The sequence below is a fragment of the Passer domesticus genome, chromosome 19 (genome assembly GCF_036417665.1).
Source record: "Passer domesticus isolate bPasDom1 chromosome 19, bPasDom1.hap1, whole genome shotgun sequence".
NCBI lineage: Eukaryota > Metazoa > Chordata > Aves > Passeriformes > Passeridae > Passer > Passer domesticus.
This window is the reverse complement of record NC_087492.1, coordinates 972,420-992,533: the sequence shown is the minus strand read 5'-3', so window position 1 is coordinate 992,533 and position 20,114 is coordinate 972,420. Positions and strand designations below refer to the sequence as shown.

Below are 20,114 nucleotides of genomic sequence, written 5' to 3'. Positions count from 1 at the left end.
CTACGGATCCTGCCCTAATTTCCAGGGCTCTGTGGAACATGTGTGGAACACACGTGTGCTCAGGTGTGACTCCTGCAAGGGCTGAGGAGGAAGATTTCAGCACCAGGGCACTGCTGTGACCGAACCTCTCAACCCCCCCGACTTACTCTGGGGCTGGCAATGGTCCCAGGGAGGGCAAACATGGAGAGATGTTCTGTGTCAGTGTGAGCCACGGGTCCATGCCCAGCACTCCCACTGCCACGTCTGGCCTGGGACTCACTGGGAGAACACAGGGCTCCACTCCCTGCACAGCTGCAGAGGGTCTGCAGTCACTCAGCAGGGCTGAAGGGGTTAATGGTGCTGGGTCTGGTCACTCCTGACCTCCCACAGCAGAGAGCTCAGGAAGCTCTCAGAACTGGGAAGGGGTTTAAAATGGGGAGCAATCTGTGAATTACTACCCTGGCTGAAGGTAGTTTTCTGGTCCAGAAAACACTCAATAAATTAAAAAGATAAAACCCACAACCCAAATGTGCCGACCTGCAGTTTTCTGAAAGAAGCTGTTTTTCAACTTATTCTATCGCATCCAGTGAAAAAAGTGCCAGATGTTCTTACTTCAGCTTATATATACAGAAAAACATACAGGATAAGCAAAAATCACTCCGTGCCAGGACATTTAATCAAACTAATTAAAGAAATCTTCCATTCCCACCCCCTGACAAGTCCTCCTTCGGCAGCAGAGCCACTCGGAGCTTCTGCCTTGCACAAAACCCTGGGAGCAGCAGCACACACCTGAGCACGTGCTCAGGCAGGTGCACCCACAGCCTGGATCTGCATCCCCCACATTCCCAACACTTCAGGTCCAGGCACAGAAGCACGGCAGGGATGTGAGGATGGAGGAGCACGGGGTGAAGCCTGCCCTGACAGAGGCTCAGGGGCAGGAGCTTCCTTACCAGCACTACCTGTGTAACCTCTGTTTCTGCTGAATCTCAAGATTTCGGGGATAGGGGATGTGTTATCTGTTTAAACAGATCACCAGGAGGTTTTTACACGTGGCAGTGACCTTGTACAATTAAAGGCTTCAGCAGCACCGGGGTCTGGGCACAGCTGACAGAGAAGACTCACTGCAGGGTGACAAAGCAGCCCCTTTCTGCAGCATCCTCCTCACCTTCCCTACAAAAACCCCACAGGATTCATTATCAAACCCAAGCAACAGAAAGCACAGGTGTGTGAAGAACAAAAGCTGCCCCAGTGCACGTTGGAGAGGACCTGCCCAGTCTGCTCCCAGTGATCCACGGGGAGAAGGAGCCAACACTCTAGGGAGGGAGGGGCAGCATCTCTCCTGTTTCCATATCACATTTTTGGGCACGCTGTGAGGAGCTGCCTCTTTCCTCAAGGTCACCAGGCTGATTTTAATTCTGCCTGTTGTATGCACACTGCCCGTCTATGGAAATGTTGCATTTTGCTCTCCTCCTGTTTCTGGCCTTTCCTCAATTAACATTTCCAAACAGTCCCACAAGGCTCAGAGTGCTCCCTGCTAATCACTTGGCTCCTGCATTCGGGAAGCAAAAGGAGTTGGGTTTCATCAGCTGGGCAGATTCATAAGCAAGAACTTATTTGTGGCTTTTAGGTTTCTTTCTGCTCAGAGATCACCAGGATTTGTGCTAATTTCTCTGTCACTCAAGCTGGCAGGGACAGTGACAGTGAGAAGGCAAACTGAGCTGGTACTAAATGACCTCACTGCTCAAGGCAGCCTCAGCTGGGCACACAACGTGGGGTCTCCAACACAGGCTCACCCCCTGCAAGTGTGACAGAACTATGATCACCATTTAGAAACTTCAGAAATTTGCACAACCCTCACTTTACGTTCCCTGAAGAGCCTTGCAGAGACCAGACTTTGTGAGTGCTGCTGCAAGTGGAGCCTGTCCCCTCCTTCAGAGACACAGACATCCCTGCCCTGGGTGCACCCCGGCCAGGGCAGCTGCTCCTCCTCTGGATGGGATTTTCATTACGGGTACAAAATGAAGCAGTAAGGTCTGACAGGCAGCACAGAGCTGGGCAATTACTGCAAGGCCCAGGTGGCAGTGTGCAGCGTGAGGCCAGGGGCAGGGTGCCTGTGCCACCCCACATGAGATGTGCCACCATCGCCAGGAGCTGATCTGCTGCTCCTGGGATGTGGGGCTCACACTGGCCTGGCTCTGGCTATTTTTACACTTCATGTCAGGTCCCCCCACGCAGCAGCAGCCAGGAAATTAAAAGACAGGGGAGATGGATCCAAGAACTGGCAGCTTTTCCTTTTTGTTTTGTGTTTATTAACACGGAGATCTGGCGAGCCCAGGCACGGCACTGCCCCAGGGGGACACTCACAGTCCCACACCTGATGAGAGCCTAAGGGGCACAAACTGGTGCCAAATGGGAACACTGGGAAGTGGTCCCCAGCCCTGAAAGCAGAGCAGCTCTCCTCATGCTGCTCCCACTCTGGATGCCCCAGCTGGAGGAGAACTGGTGACACGGAGCAGAGATGTCAGCGCTGCTCCGCAGCGTTGCAGCCGTTAATGTGTTTAAGAAATGAATATTTATAAGCGGGGATGTAATATTAAAAACACACACATATAAAATATTAACATGGCACATGTCACTGCTGCAATCCAAACAGACAGGTGTGACTGATGGTGTTCACTGATAGGTGTGTAAATGGTAAATAATATTAACTAATGAATCTTCGCAGCCCTCACGTGAAGTTTAGAAGCAAATATTGGCTTAAAAATCTCTCCAAACCCCCTGTGTGCAGCTACTGATTCCCCGGAGAAGATGAACACTCCTCAGCTGTGTCACCAAGGGTTAAAGCCTGTGCTGGCAGCCCCAGGTGCCCGGGATGGATTTCACTCACGGGAGGGAGGGTGTGGAGCCCCATTTGTGCAGGGATGCAGCTGACAGGGGAATAACAGCCTGTCTCATCCAGGAGAGCAATAACAATAACACTGCCTCCATTTATGGCTTATGTCACACTTTTCATGCGAAGCCCTTAAAGCACTTTATGTTTTAAAAAAGCACCGTGGCCGTGCCTGGAAGCTTTCCCCAAATCCGTGGGTCAAACCTGCTGGAGCAGCTCTCCCTCAGCCCCGTCCTCCTAAAAAGCACAATCTGAGCTGAGGGAAGCTCCCTCCAAGCACTTCTGAGGATGCTCTGTACTATAGCCAGGCTGCTGCTAAGAAAAGCTACACTCAAAATGACCAAATTAGGCAATTATTTCCCTATATTTTAACTACTCTTTTCTCAAAACTGCCTGGGGATGTATTTTTAAATGCACATGACCTTGCTTGACTTGAGGGAGATGGCGATAAACAAATAATTGCAGTGACTTAATTATATTTATATCTCATCTATAAAAATGTCAATTACAACTTCAGAGATCAGCTCCAGAACTGAGGTTTTGGCAGCTGGACAGAACACAAAAGGCTATTTTTCTCCTCAGAAAAGCCTCCTCCTTCGTCAAGGTACAGCCAATATCTCTGTAAGAGCATCACTCCTGACCCTCCCAAGAAACAAAACCATTTTGCCAACTGCTTCCACCTGGACAATTCCATGCACTGAAATCTGCTGGATGGACACAGCACAGCCATGGAGCTCAACCCTCACCTTCCTCCCTGAGAGCAGAGCCCCTGAGCACTGGGCTGTGCTTTAGGTGGGATGGGGACACCAACCTTTCACCCTGAGTTCTGGGGGTTCAGACAAACCCCCAACCCTGGGCACACCGAGATGCCACAGGAGGGTTCCAGCAGTGTCCTGATGCCCCCCTGCAAGAGCCTGGCAGCCAAAGGGATGCTCAGCACCCTCCAGCCCCAGCCAGGTGCCAGCCCCTGCCTGGGCACCCTCCTCACAGGCACAGGGAGCAGGGGCTGACCTCAGAGCTCTGCTGACACCAGTCTGTCCCTGGGCATGTTTAACCCCTAACACCTGGGAGGCTGTCTGTACCCTGCAGACAGCCTGCCTCGCGTTAATTTTGTTTAGTTTTGAGATTAAAGGAGTCCAAATCACACGTTGTCACTTCCCTCCTCTCTCCGCTGCCATCCTTAACTGTGCAAGAGGGTTAATTGATGTGAAAATAACTCTGGGGGCTGGACGGCTTTGAAAAACATATAGTATTACACTAGTACCTGCAATTACAGCTTGGGGGCTCGCTCACTCAAAATCGTGGGCTTTTTGGGAGTCCAGGACTTGGGGCTCTTGTGATGCAGGTCCTGGACAGCTCCTGGAGGGGCTGAGGGCTGCAGGCACCCTCAGGCTGGGCAGGGACCACCGGGGCTGGGACAAGGGCATCCCACTGAGGGGAGCAACCTTGGAGCCCCTTCTCCTGCCTTACCTCCCCTCAGGCTGGAGCAGCTCAGGACAGCCCACCCCTGCACCCCTCGACTGATCCAACTGTGCCTTCCTCCCTCTTCCTCCTCGTGCTGCGTCTGGAGCTTTTGCTCAGCTCTGCTGGAAACAACAAACCCTCTGCAGAGCCCAAGGGCACGGCCCCCACCCCAGCACATTGAAATGCTTCCTGGAGCTCCTCTCCATAATGAAGTTAGAAGGACATCATCATCCTGCCAGGCTCCCTCCACCCCCGAAGATCAATAACTAATGCTGAACTCCAGATTTTATCTGCACTTTGCAAGGGTAACAAAATAACACCACCCTCTTTTTTTTTTTCTTTCTTTCCAATTACTGAATCCTTTCAAGATTGACCCAGTAATTTTCAGCTCTATGAAATTTTAAGCAGTGAAGAAAGTGACAGAAGTGGTCTGCCAGAATGTTGGGAGAACTTTTGTGTGTGGTTTTCAGAAGACTGCAGGAATACAGTAGTACAGAAACTGAGGATCACCAACACTTTCTTTCAAAAAAAAAGGCACCTAAACAAGCTGCCCCAGGGGGGTTTGTTTATCAAGTGCTGGGGTTTTTTGTGTGCCCACTGTCACACCAGAAGAACCCTTGGAAGGGACATCCCAGTGATTCTAAGGATTGTCTTGCCTACAATACACCAAAACATAACCACTCCAATTAAACACAGATTTTGCAGCCTGCCTTTAATATGGCCCAACAGATCAGCATGAAATGCAAGAGCTGAGTCTTATTTTCCTTAGAGAACATCCAGGAATAGCTGGACATTAAAATACCCCTGGCAGAGACACAGCATGACTGGCCTGATGGCATTTTTAATGTTATAGAATCACAGAATCATTAAGGTTGGAAACGACCTCCAAGATCAAGTCCACCACAGAGACGAAGTGCTCCATGCCAGGCATGGAGTTTTATTTTGGGTGGGTTTTCCAGCCAGGGTGAGCATTTTGGGAACCCCTCTTCCTCTGCCTGGTTCCATCCCTGCATTTCACCGAGCAGTGCTGGTGCAGGTGAGTTACACTCCCCAAACACACACAGGAGCAACACACACGTGCCAGAATTATGTCAACAAACCCTCTCCATTTTCTTGCAAGGAAATTTATCTCACCTTCTAGCAGTGGGGAGTGAATTTTAATCCTTTTCCCTTCCCGTGCCCACGGTGATTATTCCAGGCAGAGACTGAGGCAGCAAACCACAGCGGATATTTTATCTGCCATTTCTCCTTCCCGTGGCTAATTTGAAGATACAGATTGCAACCCACAAGTGGCTTTAAGAATTGCCATTAACACTGTTGCTGCACACTGGCGCATTTTAAACACGCTTCCAACACAATCAGAGTGCCACAATTTGTAAAATCTGGGGTGATTTTATCGGCGGTCGAGGCGGCAGAACTCTCTTCATCACCACAGCCCTGAGCCAGTTCATTAGGCTGATTAGCACTAGCTACCTGTGCAGAGCAGGAAAAAATGCCACAAAAGGCTGGATAAATTCGAGTGTGGAGATGAAGAGGACTCTCACTCTGGCTTTTGTACTTGATTTTTCCTCCCACCTGTGCCTGGCAGGGTAAGGGCCCGGAGCTCAGCCCCTCTGTCCTTGGGCAGCTGAGCAGCCCCTCTTCTGCTCACAGGAATTTTGGCTAATCCCAGCAGCACTGCCCTTCCACCCAGCAGTGGGTAAGCCTGCTCCCTGGGATACAGCCTCCCAGGCAGAGCTGAGTCTCCTGAGTGCCAGAGAACTCCTTTCTTTGCCAGGAGAGGGGCTCCAGCCCAGCCTGTCCCCAGAGGGGCAGACCCGGGTGACCAGTCTGACTCTGGACACTGGGGAGGGTGTGGGGTAACATCACCTCCTCCCAGGGGCATTTGGAGCCTGCTTTTGGTCCTTAGGGGCTTCTAGTTCCTCCCCACTCAGACCTCATGCAGGAGCTTACCCTGGGGTGATAATGCAGAGCAAAATGTCATGGCTTGCATGTAGGAAAAACAAGCTATTAAAAAAATTAGCCAATTAAATAAATGCACAGAATTCCCAGGGGAAATAAAAAAAAGGAGGACCTGTTGCCTCCCATCTTCAACACACATAGTGGGAAGAAAGCCTTTGTGGAAAACCCAAAAGGTTTCATGGCAATTAAGGTGCCCCCCAGACCTGCAGCCCTCATCTCCAGCAGACCTTTACTCCTGGTAAGTCAGTGGAAAGATGTTTCTGGACAAGGAATCCTCCTGCGGGGCTCATTACCCAGGCTCAAAGCTGCAGGCTCCCCCAAGAGCCCAGGAAGGCTGAAGCAGGGCTGCTGGAGCAGAGCTCAGCACTCACAGAGCACACACACCAACACTCCCACCTCGGGAAGTGCTTGGAGCAGCACAGAGGCAGGGACAGAGCAGGGGTCACCTTGGCAACACCAGACCAGCATCCTGCAGGAGCACAGCAGGGCTCACACAGCCCTGCTCTGCTGTCACCGCCTGCCCAGCCTGGCAGCAGAGCCAGGCGGGCACAGGGAGCTGAGAGCTCTGAGCTGGTGGGCAGGGACAGAGCTCACAGGGCTGACAGGGCTCATGGGGCTGACAGGGCTGACAGAGCTCACAGGGCTCACAGGGCTCATGGGGCTCACAGAGCTCACAGGGCTCATGGGGCTGACAGAGCTCACAGGGCTGACAGGGCTCACAGAGCTCACAGAGCTCACAGGGCTGACAGGGCTCACAGGGCTCATGGGGCTCGCAGGGCTGACAGAGCTCACAGGGCTGACAGAGCTCACAGGGCTGACAGAGCTCACAGGGCTCATGGGGCTCGCAGGGCTCACAGGGCTCACAGGGCTCACAGGGCTCGCAGGGCTCGCAGGGCTCACAGAGCTCACAGGGCTGACAGAGCTCACAGGGCTCACGGGGCTGACAGAGCTCACAGGGCTCATGGGGCTCGCAGGGCTCACAGGGCTCACAGGGCTCGCAGGGCTCGCAGGGCTCACAGGGCTCATGGGGCTCGCAGGGCTGACAGGGCTCACAGAGCTCACAGAGCTCACAGGGCTGACAGGGCTCATGGGGCTGACAGAGCTCGCAGGGCTCACAGGGCTCACAGGGCTCACAGGGCTCACAGAGCTCACAGGGCTCACAGGGCTCATAGAGCTCACAGAGCTCACAGGGCTGACAGGGCTCACAGGGCTCACAGGGCTCACAGAGCTCACAGAGCTCACAGGGCTCACAGAGCTCACAGGGCTCACAGGGCTCATAGAGCTCACAGAGCTCACAGGGCTGACAGGGCTCACAGGGCTCATGGGGCTCGCAGGGCTGACAGAGCTCACAGGGCTGACAGGGCTCACAGAGCTCACAGGGCTGACAGGGCTCACAGAGCTGACAGAGCTCACAGGGCTCACAGAGCTCACAGGGCTCACAGGGCTCACAGGGCTCACAGGGCTCACAGAGCTCACAGGGCTCACAGAGCTCACAGCCAGCTGGGAACCCAGCCCTGCATCTGGGACATCTCAGCAAACAGAGACCACCTCCACCCGTGCCAGAGGAAAACCTGCTGGGACCAGAGCCCCCCTGCTGCCCCCAGAGCACAGGGCCCTTGTGCCCAACAGCAAAGCTCCAGGCAGCTTTTAAATGCAGCAAACAACTGAGAGCCTGAATGGAGAGGAGTATTTATGGCCCATTTAAGGGTGATTTCATGGGGAAGGGTGGAAAATTCCCTGGATATAAAAGGAAGTTGTCAGGGTTGAACTTTTCAACCTAATAAGAGCTTTGAAGAGGTCCCTGTTACAGGAGGAAGGGCGCTGGCTGCTCACACACCCTCCCTGGCTGGAAGAGCTGATCTTCCTCAGCAAGTCTTTTGCTCACTGCTGCTGAACTTTCCAGGGTGCTACAATCCCTGCCTTCAGTCATGAGGCTGAGCAGGAAAGTCACTCCTAACAAGAAAATCCACGTGCATGGGGCATTCCATGCCAACCACCCCTCCCTGCCACCTGCAGGACAGAGGATTTAGTGCCACAGATTCAGCCATCAGCTCAGCTCACTGAATCTGGCTTTTGCTCCCCCATGCAGAAGCTGCCCCACACTGGGAGGTCAGAGCTCCCAACCCCTCTTACCTCTATGCCTGTTGGTCGTCTTGTCAAACATTAGCATGGCATCCTCTACCTGCAAGACAAAGAGGGAGAGTTGTGCTTTACCACACAGGAACTCAGACACCCACATACACCAGAGGCAGAGCAGCTGCATGGAGCAGAGCTCCTTGGCTTGGCCAGAGGCAGCTTCTCCTTCTGGAAACCTGCTGCTTTCCCCTCCCTGCCCTGATCCTGAAGCAGAAAAGTGACCACTGAAATGCTGGCCCTAAAGAGCCAAATATCTCAGCAGCTTTTCCACCTCACATCAATCCCTGGCTGTGCCTCATCTCCCTTTTGCAGGGAGACCAGGGAGGGCCAAGGGAGGAAGTGTGGATGCAAATCAAGCCCATGACTTCTCCAAATTTAGAGCCACTGTCTTGGTTGAGAATTAGGTTAAGAGAGGTATGAGCAGGGTAAAATCTGGTCAGCCAAGAAAGGGATTCAGAGGTTTTCAAAAGGGCTTTTGAAAAGCTGGAGGAAAGGGGAGAGGGAGGAGAGAGAAACTTTAATTCGCATCAGGCTCGGCATTTCCACTTCAGAAGAGAGATGACTGATGAAAGTATTGAAGTGCAACCAAATTGCTTTCAACTTTCATTAGGATTTGCATGATTTATTCCACCTCCATTTAATCTGTGCAGCCACACCTAAAATTTTGCACTTATTGCACAAGGGTGTTGTGCTGGGGCTGACTCCCCAGCACTATCACACCTTGAGCTGCTGTTCTGAGGCTGCAGGAGTGGGGCAGGTGGGTCCCATGTGCCACTGGGCATGGCCTGGGCAAGCTCTGAGATGAAATTACAGCCTTGCAATTCCCTGCTGCAAACTCGGGAATGATGAAAACCTCTAATACTGAATTACAGAAGGTGTTGCAGGAAGGAAGAACTTGAAAGAAAAGGTTTTATCCTCCAAAGGACTCCACTGCTTTTCTGGGGTGTGGCTTTGGGATTTTTTGTTTGTTTGTTTGAAGCTTTTGGATTTTTTTTCCACCAGTAATTTTTCTGTACTTCCTTGGGCTTGTACTCTGGCTTTCAAGAAATCATTTATTTTAGCTAAGTGATTGACAATGCAGTTACATGCTCTCCTCATCTCACACAGTGCCACTAAAGGGTCCACCTGTCCCCCCAAGTGTCCTCCTAGGCAACTGACAGACATCCAGCCTCTGTCTGTGAAAAATTCTTCAGCCTTGGCTGGGGAGAAGGAGTTTGAGAAGTGGTGAAAACACAAGTTGAACCTCCCTGAGGTTCTGAAGGACTGTAATATGTTCCAGGAGATTGTAAAAAAAACATAGTGCAGCAAAACCTTACATGATGTCTGAAATTAATCTGAAAACCTGTGTCTGCTTAAGTTGTTCTTAACTTTTTTAGCCAAAATAGTTTGCAGAAAGTGCCAGCAATGGCCTGAGAGAGTGCAGAAATGCAGGTCTCCTGATACCCATCTTGACTGAGACCTAAAGATGCTGATGCACTGAAAAACCCAAACTGCATTAAGCACAGAGCCGTCTGTCCTGCTGTCTGTCCTCCCTCCAAGGGGAAAACTCACCAGGATGAGCAATACCAGGAGGCAGATAAGGACCAGGCTGCCCTTCACCCTACTTATCTCTGCTCCAGGGTTATGTTTGCTCAGCAATCTGTATTTTTCATTCTCACAGGTCTTGGCCTCACTGGAACCAAAAATTACAGATTGCACCTGCTGCTGCTTTCTGGGGTATCACAGCTCCCTGTGTCACCCTCTGTCCCCACCCAACCCCTGCTGCAAAAGGTTTAAAATTAACTTTTCTCCCTCCAACCCCATCCCAGAGCTCTGAGAGCTCTTGGATGTGCAGGAGCACAGATCCAGGAGCCCAGGGAGGTGCCCTGTCCCCCCAGGCTGAGTGCAGGCTCTCCAGGCTGGGCTGCCCAAATGACACCTCCTCCTGCAGGGACATTCCTGGGGACCTCAAAAAGGCTGTGTGCTGATCAGGGACAGAAGAGATGCTCCAGCATGGCCATGCCTCAGCCACTGCTGGCAGCAGCAGAGCCCTGAACCTCCTGTGCAGCCCCACAGTGCTCCTCCAGGAGCTGCCAGGGCAGAGGAGGGGCTGCTCCTGCAGGGCTAGGGGGCTCTGGGTGCAGCCCAGTCCCACTGGGCTCTGCAGCCCCCTCCCCTTCTCCCACCTGTCCAACACACCCCCATCCTCGGGCTTTGTGCCATGTGTGCCAAGCTGGAATGATGATCTTGGCAGGGATCTTTTTTATGCAAATAAATCCCTATTAGCAGTAACAAGCACGGGCTGCAGGGCTAATCCAGCAGGGAGGTTTCCTGGGGCCCCGAGGAGCACAGGCACCCCGGAGTGGGCACTGCCCCCCTCCAACAGCCCCAACTGCTGGGATCAGGAGGCAGCAGCTCCTGGAAAAGGGTCAGCCCTGACAGTCCACATATGAAACCTGCACGGGGGGAGCGTCTCTGCAGCTGAGTTCAGACGTGGCCCGAGTATGCCTTGAAGAAAAAATTATCAGTGGGGTGTTCTTTGAGCCAGCTGGTGCCCTTTCAACAATGTCTAATTGGTTATCTTTTCTCTTTCCTAAGGTCAGAACATTTTATCTCTGTCTCTGCCCTTTCTGTGCTTACCCCACCCTGCGTTATTTTTTAGGGCAGCCATTGTAGCAGAAGAATAGCCTCTTTCCTCCATAGTCCGGTGACACAATGAGACTTCTTGAAACCTCCTGAATAGATAAAGTGCAGTGGCAAAAGGAAAATTCTATTAACGCTTTGCAAAATAAAACATCTGAGAGCTGGTGAGACAAGCAGGAGAAGAAAATCAATATGGAGAGGGCAGCGCGCTTAGAAAAACTTTTCACCAGTTGCAAAAAGGTGGCGAGGGTATGGGAGGGAGGGGGGAGAGAAACTTATTAATGCAGAAAACCCATCAATGGTATGGAAATCTGGCAGAACAGCAAGAACTCAAACTAGAAGAATTTGAATATACAAAGGGCTGAATAGAATGAGCAAACCACACTGCCTCACACACACAGCCCGTTTCTCACGGTTCTCTGTGAAGCAAACACAAGCGGCTTGTTCAAGTTTTCATCAAGGAGAAATAAGGGACACAGTCAAGGTAACCGGCAGTAAACCCTGCAGTAAGCAAATTGATCCCCATTTCAGGGGAAGGGAAAAAAAACCCAACCCACAGCCGAAACTCAAGTGCATTCAGGGGCTGTGACTGCCCGAGTTAACCCCCTCCTGCAGCCCCTGGCTCAATCAAGAAGCTCAACTGCAACTTTTCCAGGTCTCAGCTCAAAACATGCAGCTCACTCTGCACACAAGAGGCAAGGAAGGTTTTGCCAGGGCTAGAAGAGGGACTGGGAGATGGAATTGCCACCTGCAAGGCTTGGCCATCACCCAGCACGTGCTGCTGGCCGGACCCCAGCCCCCAGTGGAGCCCAGCACAGGAGGGGGAGGCTGAGCCCCTCCAACCCACCCCAGCCTCCTCACATGGAGCACAGATCCACAGGGAGGCTAAAGGAGCTGATTAATGCAGACTCACTCTGAGCACCAAGTGAGAGCTACAAAATGAACAGTCTCAGGACTTAGGGTAACTAAAAAAAAGAAGAAAACAAAGACTTGCCAGTGAACACTGGTTACAAATGGACACTTCAGACCCCAGACTCCTCCGTCCCAGCACAGCCCATCCATAGAGCCAATGCAGACCCAGTTTCCTACATAAAGCCTAACTAATGGGCTTCAGTTTATTTAACTTCTTTTTTTTTCCAATCCACTTGGGGCTCTGAGAAAAGGAAGGGCTCTACCACTTCATTACTCACTGCCTGGAAGGAGGAATAGGGGAGAATAAGAGGAAAGAAAAAAAACCTGGAGGAGCCAAAGGCTTTAATAATCCTAACAGTTCCCAGGGTTATTTAAAATATGCCCAACCAGTTCACAAAAGGCTCCACGGAGATAAATGTATTTGATTTTCTTCCACTTTAATGGAGGCATACATTTAAAGCAACAAAACCAGGGTGACCTAAATAAAATGACTATTAATTGTACTCAGAAAGTCTCTGAATTTAATGCAAGTGATCTAGCCCAGCACAAGAACACAGTATTCTCCAGTCATTCCTCCCACTTTCCTCTTTGGGATTTTCAACTCCTCTTTTCCAGGAGGCAGCAGGAGCTGCTCAGACCCAGCACAGCCCCATGTCACTCACACTGTAACCAACAGGTGAGTGCCCTGCAAAAGCCAGCTCTGGTTCCAGAAGAATCTGCAGCGTGGTGCTGCAGAAACTGGAGCACTGCGTTGTCACTGAAAGCAGAAGGACCAAACCGTTTTTTTTTATTATTCTGGAAAACTTGAAGCCTCACCCTGTATCTCTCCAACTGCACAATGCACAGGCACAGACCCAAGAGGTGCCCATGGACCCTCCTTGTGAAGCCAACCTCCCTGTACAAGGTGCCTGTGTGCCCAGGAGCAACTCCCACCACCACTCCCCACCTCCACGTCCTGGTTCTTCCATTTAAGTTTACTCACTGAGTAAAACTTCCACAGTGGAACCACCAGAACTGCACTGAAGGGACACACAGCAGCTCTGTGCCTCCTCATCCAGCCCAGGAAGGCTTTTCCTGATCCAAACCCTGAGCTTCCAGAACATCCAGAGCAGGTTGAGGTGTTCCTGTGACCCCAAAAGTGCCCCCTGGGGCAGAGGGGTTGTTTTCCACGCTCCCAAGCAGATCTGGCACTATGCTCTCCATCCCTCCAAGGTAAAGGAGAATTAGGGCAGACAAATGGATTTACACCTGGAATGGACCACGGTGGCAATTCCAGCTGGGTCTGGGGAGGGAAGGAATTACTGAAGGACAACTTTCACCCCTCACAATTCGGCTGTGCCTCTCCTCCCTCCATCCCCAAATCCCCAACTCGTGAACTTCACAGGTCTATCACCTCTTCTGCTCTTCCAAGAAAAGTGTGCTGGATATTCTGGTCTAATTCCTCAAATTATTTATCCACACCGCACAACTCCTCCAATATTTTGTTTTCTGAAGCAGAAAAACCTCTTAGCTGCCACTGAACTGTCAGGTGCTGTTATTTTAAATGCGCATGTGAAATCCAAGCGTCGGCAACGCTCCTACAGATTTACAACCTCCCCCCACATAAATTAAGACAAATGCCTATTGCACGGCAGACAATTTGAAATGGCTCCCCCACACCAGGCCTCTGGGCTTGATTACAACAGAATTAAACAAAGAAACAAATTATCCCCCCTCTTTCTGTCACACACACTCCCCTCCTCCCAGCACAGCTCTGTCTCCTGCCCAAGGGCTCCCCCAAGCCCCCCTGACCACCACCCAGGTTCCTTCAGCAGTGTCCCTGCATGATGACCACCCAGACCCAGCCCAGAGCGTGGCTGGTCCCTCTGCCAGCACCCCACCACGCTGACCCCATCCTGGCCAGCGCTCCAGGGACCCCAGGCTGGGAGTGCGGCTCCAGCTCCCCGAGGCACCCTGGCTCCCAGCTCCCTGGTGAGGGATCCTCCTCCTCCATGGAGCAGGCAGGACGTGGGCTGTGTTCCCGGGGTGTGGGGGCACAGGGTGAGCTCCCTGGCTGAGCCCTCCCTGGTGTGCCCTGGTGACATCCTCCCAAGCGCGCGCTGACGGATTGCGCACCACGGAAACAATCAATGCCATACTGTGCAAGCACGAATTCCAGTGCTGGCAATTTTTCCCCCCAGCAGTCAAGGCTTTAAAAAGTCTTCTTCAGCAATTATAGCTAATAAAACTACAATTTTATTCAACACACACATATCATTGTAACTAATTTTGCTCCATCAGGGCTGAAATTAAAACAGTCATTCAATCACGTTAATCTCAGGGCTCGCTCACCAGCCGTGACATGGCAAAGAGCATCCCCAACGCTTGCCAAAATGCACTGTGGCTACTGTTGGACCTCAAAATGCTCCTGCAAAACACGAACACGTTACTCAACGCTTACTCTACCGAGGGGGATGTAAGAATGACTAATGCTCTCCAGAAAAAACAGCTTTCCACAGCAGGACAAATTAAACATGACTTCATAGACGATTTCTCATTAATTCCTTCTCTGGCTTTAATAACAGGGAGTATTGATGAAAGCAAAGCTCCCATCAAGTTATAAACTATGTGAGGACTCTTGGAGTGTTCCTTTACCTGCTGTCTTGACTGAGAGCTTCCCTTGTGCCCCCAGATTTCCAGCTCCTGTTAACTAACAACACTGACAGAGAACACAGGCTCTGGCAGAAAACCCCACCAAACCAATGAAGAGCTCAGCAACATAAAACCAGTTCTTTCCTCAGCCTCGGGGGCTGCAGCAGAGAAGGTGGTGAGAAGAGAAAGGGAAAGAAGGCAGGCCAGTGGCATAAAGTAATAACCTGTCCAGCAACAGAATGGTTGGGAGTGGATGAACTCCCAGGGACATTTCCAGGGAGAGACACTGGGGTCCCTGCATGAAAATGGGACACAGACCAAAGCAGCCTGGGAGGCAGCTCCTCTGCAAGGAGGTGTCCCTCATCTCCCAGTCACAGCACCAGCTACTCCAGGGATGTGTTCCACTATGGAAATCGAGCTGCAGACAATACAGAGAGGCAGAGCTCCCTCTCCCAGCAGCAGGGCAGGCGTCTGCTGGCTGTGCTCGTAGGGAACAGCAGAGCTGCCTCGGCAGAGCCAGCCAGGTCTAATTGTCCAGAACGATCCCTGCCCCAGCACAGGCAGCTCTCCCCTGGGTCCCCTCAGCTTGACGGGAAAATGGGCTCCATTGCTGCATTTCTGAAATGGATTAAGAGAGGCAGGAGCCAGAGGGACACCCCTGTCCCCCTGCCCTTCCCCAGGTCAGCAGTGCCACAGGGAACCAACGTCCAGCTGCAGTCCAGAGCTCTGGGACCCTGAGGGAATGGGGAACGGGGGGTACACCCGAGCACCGTGCAGCAAGGACCTGAGACTCAGCTCCTCCAGGTCACCACAGACACACAAACCCCCAGGGACAGGGTGAACAACTCTCCAGGTGCTGTCAGAGCCCTTCACTGCTGGAGAACTGCCCCCCAAACCTCAGACTCCACTGCACAACAGCAGTGTCCTGCTGAGAACGGGCAGGGCTGTGGCCCTGCCCAAAGGCTCATGGCCTCAGTGTCTCCAGGGACAGCAGCATGTCCCAAAGTGCCACCATCCAGGACTTCCTGCATGCCTGAAATAGCTCTGGACAGTGACACAGACAGCACGTGTCACACAGGCAAATCAAGGGCTCCTACCATGACACACTTTGTACCCATCAGTGCAACACACACACACTGACCTGGCCACACACAGAGGTGCCACAGCAGCTAAAACCAGGCACCCAATCTGAAATTGGGGTTAAATCACGGAGCTCCTGCTACCGCCCTTCCCCAGAGAGGCAAGAACAGAATCCCGTTCCAAACATCTGCTGGAGAGGATCCAGCCTCCCTTACAAACACTTAATTCACCCTGCCTCAAAACATCCTTGTGTTTTACCCATCTAACAGACAAGGAAGAGGGTGGGACTAGAAGGGAAATGGAGTTACAGGCGTTTTAGTGACCTGCACGTGGCCCCAGAGCCAAGCACCATCCTGGAACTCTGCCTTCAGCTCCCTGCTGGCATCGGGGATCCCCCTCCCACACTCATCCTTCTCCAGCTGTTTACTGAGGCCCCCATCTCCCTGCACACATGCACAGACTCTGCATTATTTTCTGCAAACTTCCCCAACAACAGAACAACTTCTGGCAAGTGTTTTCTTGTGGGATCCACAACTGAATGAAGAACCCAAGCTCCATCACCCTGCCCCATGTGCCCTCCCCACCTGCCTGAAGGAGCCATCATCAAATAAAAACCCGAGGCAAAGCCACACAAGGGGTACTTTCTAAATGCACACACAATCATTTTAACTATTCTTTTGGGGCTCACACTGGGGCTGTTGGGTTTTACAGGTTTAAGCTTCTGATGCTGAAAGGCTGGAGAACTTCTGCTCTTTGGAAAGCAAAGACTGAGAGCTCCGTGCAAACACATCACTCAGGTGAAGCACAAACAGATCAAGTATCACGAGAGTCACCAAAGCTCAAAGGAGCTCAGCTCCTTCACTCCCTCAGGTGCTCCCAGGCCAGGTGGGCCCACCCAGGGAAGTGGCCAGGGTGCCGTGGGGCAGGGCAGGACCCTCTCCTCCCCTCTGGCAGCACGGCCATGCCATGCTGGAACATTGCTCCCTCAGCATTCCAGGCAGCCAGGTGCGAGGCGTTGGTGATTTTACTTTCACGGAACATTAGGCACCGTCAGCAGAAATAATTCTTCCTCCCTTCACAGTGCTCGTTTGCATATTAGCGCTGCGAAGTTGCAATCTGTTTTCTTTTCCAAACAATATTCGGAGGCGCTGCCCAGCAGGCCTGGCTGGAGCTGGAGCTGATTCTGGGAGTGCCAGGGCTGCTCCAGCCCCAGAGGAGGAGCAGCCTCCTCTCCTGATGGGCTTTACCAGCACCCCTGCCTGGAGAGCCAGATCTAACCACGGGTCCTCCCTCCTGGCTTTGCTGCAGCCACAGCTCCAAGTCCAGAGGAGGCCACCAAGATGATCAGAGTAGGTTTAGATGGGATGTCAGGCAGAAATTCCTCCTTCTGAGGGTGGTAAGGAACAGGTTGCCCAGAGCAGCTGTGGCTGCCCCATCCCTAGAAGTGTCCAAGGCCAGGCTGGACAGGGCTTGGAGCACCCTGGGACAGTGGAAGCTGTCCCTGACCATGGCAGGGGTGGCACAGGATGGGCTTTAATGTCCCTCCCCACTCAAACCATCCTGGGATTCCATGAATAACCTGTGGGCTTTCACTGAGTGCCCTGAAGCCACACAGAAACCCAGCTCAGAGCCTTCCCTGCTGCTGAGAATACCGAGAAAAACTCTATTCACAAGAAACCCGGGGTGTTTTCACAGATGCCTTTGCAGCAGTCCCAGGGCAGGCCAGGCTCAGGGACACAGATCTGATTAAGAGACATCCTGAGCAAAGTAACAGGATCGGGTTTAAAGAGCTTCCTGCTGCCCTTCCGTAAATACCTGCTGAATAAGTGTGAAGATAAGACAAGGATTGCATTACGAGGCTTCCTGATGCATGAAGGGCTTTTTTATTGCCCAGATTTGAAAAAAAAAAGATGAACAATTGCCACAGCCGGCTCCAGCTAAAGGCTCAGCTGCAGAATCAAACTTCAGTTTATTAGCAAAGGAAAACTCATCTAAGTTCTCTTTGACTGTAATGAAAAAAAGTTTCATTTTATTTCCTGCTGGATCCTTTTTTATTTTATTGTTCTTTTCATATACTGACTTGCATATTAAGGAATATTTTTCCAGGGCTGTTTGTTCTAAACAGAACTGTCCTCCTTTGTTTTTCCACCCCGAATCAAACACAGCTCATCTCTCAACATTTAGGGATTTTTTAAATTTATGGAAAAACCAATTGCAAATCAGACCCTTGCTGTGATAAGTGTGGATTATGGTGCACTCAAGGTGCCTTTTTTTGGCCTGGGGGTCCAAGCCCACCCTCCAGCCCTGGCTTTGCAGCAGGTGGAGGATGGTGGCTGGGGCAGCTCTGCCTGTGCAGAACACTCCAAATCCTCTCCCCTGTGCAGCTGCTGACAGGGTGAGTGGTCAGAGAACTGTACTCTCACCAAACTCATTACACCGATGACACACCACTTTTAAAAATGCCTTTGAGGCTGCTGGAGCAGTCCCCCCACACAGACAGGCTGCTCGCTCCGGCAGCGCACAGCGCCCACGCACAGGAAGCAGAAGGGATTCTCCCACTGCCACAAATTAATGATAAGAACAGGAGAAGACAAGTCCCTGGCTTTGCTTTCAGAACCTGCTTGGACAGACCAGAGCTATGTAACACCCAGAGCCTGGGATGTGGATTTCCCTGAGCTCAGAGCCCCAGCACATCCCTGCACACCCACACCCCAAGTTCGAGAGGAGAAATAACCAACACGAAGCACTTGCTCTGATTTCTGCTGCTCAGGGCTTTGGACTCTTCTTTTCCTCTTAAAATACCCCAGTTAGTCTTGATGAGAGGGCAGGGGCCCAAAGCACTTGAGGGAATGATTCTTTTAAGCCTGTTCAGGGCAGAAATCATCATTATGTTAACTGTGACTGCAATCGCCCCAGCTTACAGAACAGGGAGCAGGGGACATAAATGCCACTGCCATCACCTGGGGACACTCGCTGCAGCCTGGCCCTTCCACCCGAGCTCAATCAGGGCACTCAGCAACACCAGTTTGGGCTGCTGGGATGGGATTTTCATGGACCACCTTGATTCTCTTCCCTGCAGCTCCACCCCTTCCCACTCTCCGGTCAGGCTCCGGAGAGAGCCACAATAAATGCTGGGAAAGGCAATCCTCCAGGAGAGCAGGCTATTAAGGCTGAATATAATATTCAAAAGAAAGCAATTAGTGGTGCTGCTGTGCCGGGCACAGCTCCTGTCCCCCCTGCCCTTGGAGGTGTGTGCATCCCGCTCTGCCCGGGGTCAGCCTGTTTGGAGAGGGGCTGAACGCCCAGGAACCACGGGTACTGCTGGGGAAATTGAGTTTTTACACGTGTCAACAACGCCAAATCTCATCAGCTTGACAGAGCCTCACCCAGGCATCTGAAACCAAGGTTCAGCTGCAATTTTTAATTACCCCTGCACGGCATGGGGATTACAGGGTAATCACCGAAGCCGGGATCCTGGAACCACAGTGCTCCTCTCTTAAAGCCTGCTGAAGGAAAAACAAGGGTTTCTGTTCTGAGAGGGGGTTTGTTGCTGAAGTCAGTTCAACCTCCTGCTCCTGACATCACCAAAGTGCTTTTTGTGAGAAAGAAGCAATTTTCTTCGGTTTATAAACAAAAATTTAAAAAAGAATCCTCCCCCCACCTCTTATTATCTGTGCAACGAGGTCTGAAGGCACAGGCAGAGAGGGAGAACTGTCCACACAAACACAAGATGGTTGAATAACGCTTTACACGTGAAAATGGCCCAGACTTTTCCAAAGGTGCCGTTTCCATGTGTGCTGAACCTCTGGTGGCCTCATGCAGGGGACATGTGTCTTTTCTCCTGTCACTGCAGTCTCCCCAGTCCCCAGATTCTGCCTCCCCATAACTGCTCCCGAGGGAAGCTCCCACCTTTTCATTCCTTTCTCTCCCCAGGCCCTGGAGAACAATCCTGCCCTCCCTCCTCCCTCTCCGCAGGGCCCAACAGCTGCCTTTGAAGGGTTTGTTTGAAACCTCTTGGCTTCAAACACTTTTTATTTCTTGCCCAAAAGCTATTTGAATGGATTATGTCCCAGTGATGAATCTCTCCTAGAAACGTGACAAGAGCCTCTTGAATCACGGCAACAGGCTCGGTAAATCAAACAAACGGCAAAAACGGGCAAAGAGAGGATTTGGGTGTTAAGAATGAGGTGACAGGTCCACACATCAACCCCTCCTGACTGACAAGATGTCCTTCCAAGATGCCAGAGATATTTTTTAACTTTGCTTCCCTGACTCCACATTATTTCACAGAAATAACGCCAGATACAATAATTAAGCTGCGATCTTGGTGGATTGTTCACAATGATAATTCCACCTTTGTAATTCAGCTTCAAATAAACCCCCTTTGTTCTGTCTTATTACACAGATTCTGGTATCATTCAAGTATATTAACTGTAGC

General features: G+C 51.7%; 1 protein-coding gene across 12 annotated transcripts in view; it reads right to left on the bottom strand.

The window, feature by feature from the left end:
* Positions 1-20,114, bottom strand: part of MSI2 (musashi RNA binding protein 2) — a 203,923-nt gene that overhangs the window by 72,718 nt on the left and 111,091 nt on the right. For all 12 annotated transcript variants that reach the window (XR_010349416.1, XR_010349414.1, XR_010349417.1 and 9 more), the window contains one exon: positions 8,429-8,477. Coding sequence is in view for 8 of the 12 variants with exons in the window: in XM_064394863.1 (XP_064250933.1) it covers positions 8,429-8,477 (49 nt within the window). In the remaining 4 variants the exon portion in view is untranslated. The remainder of the gene's footprint in view (positions 1-8,428; positions 8,478-20,114) is intronic.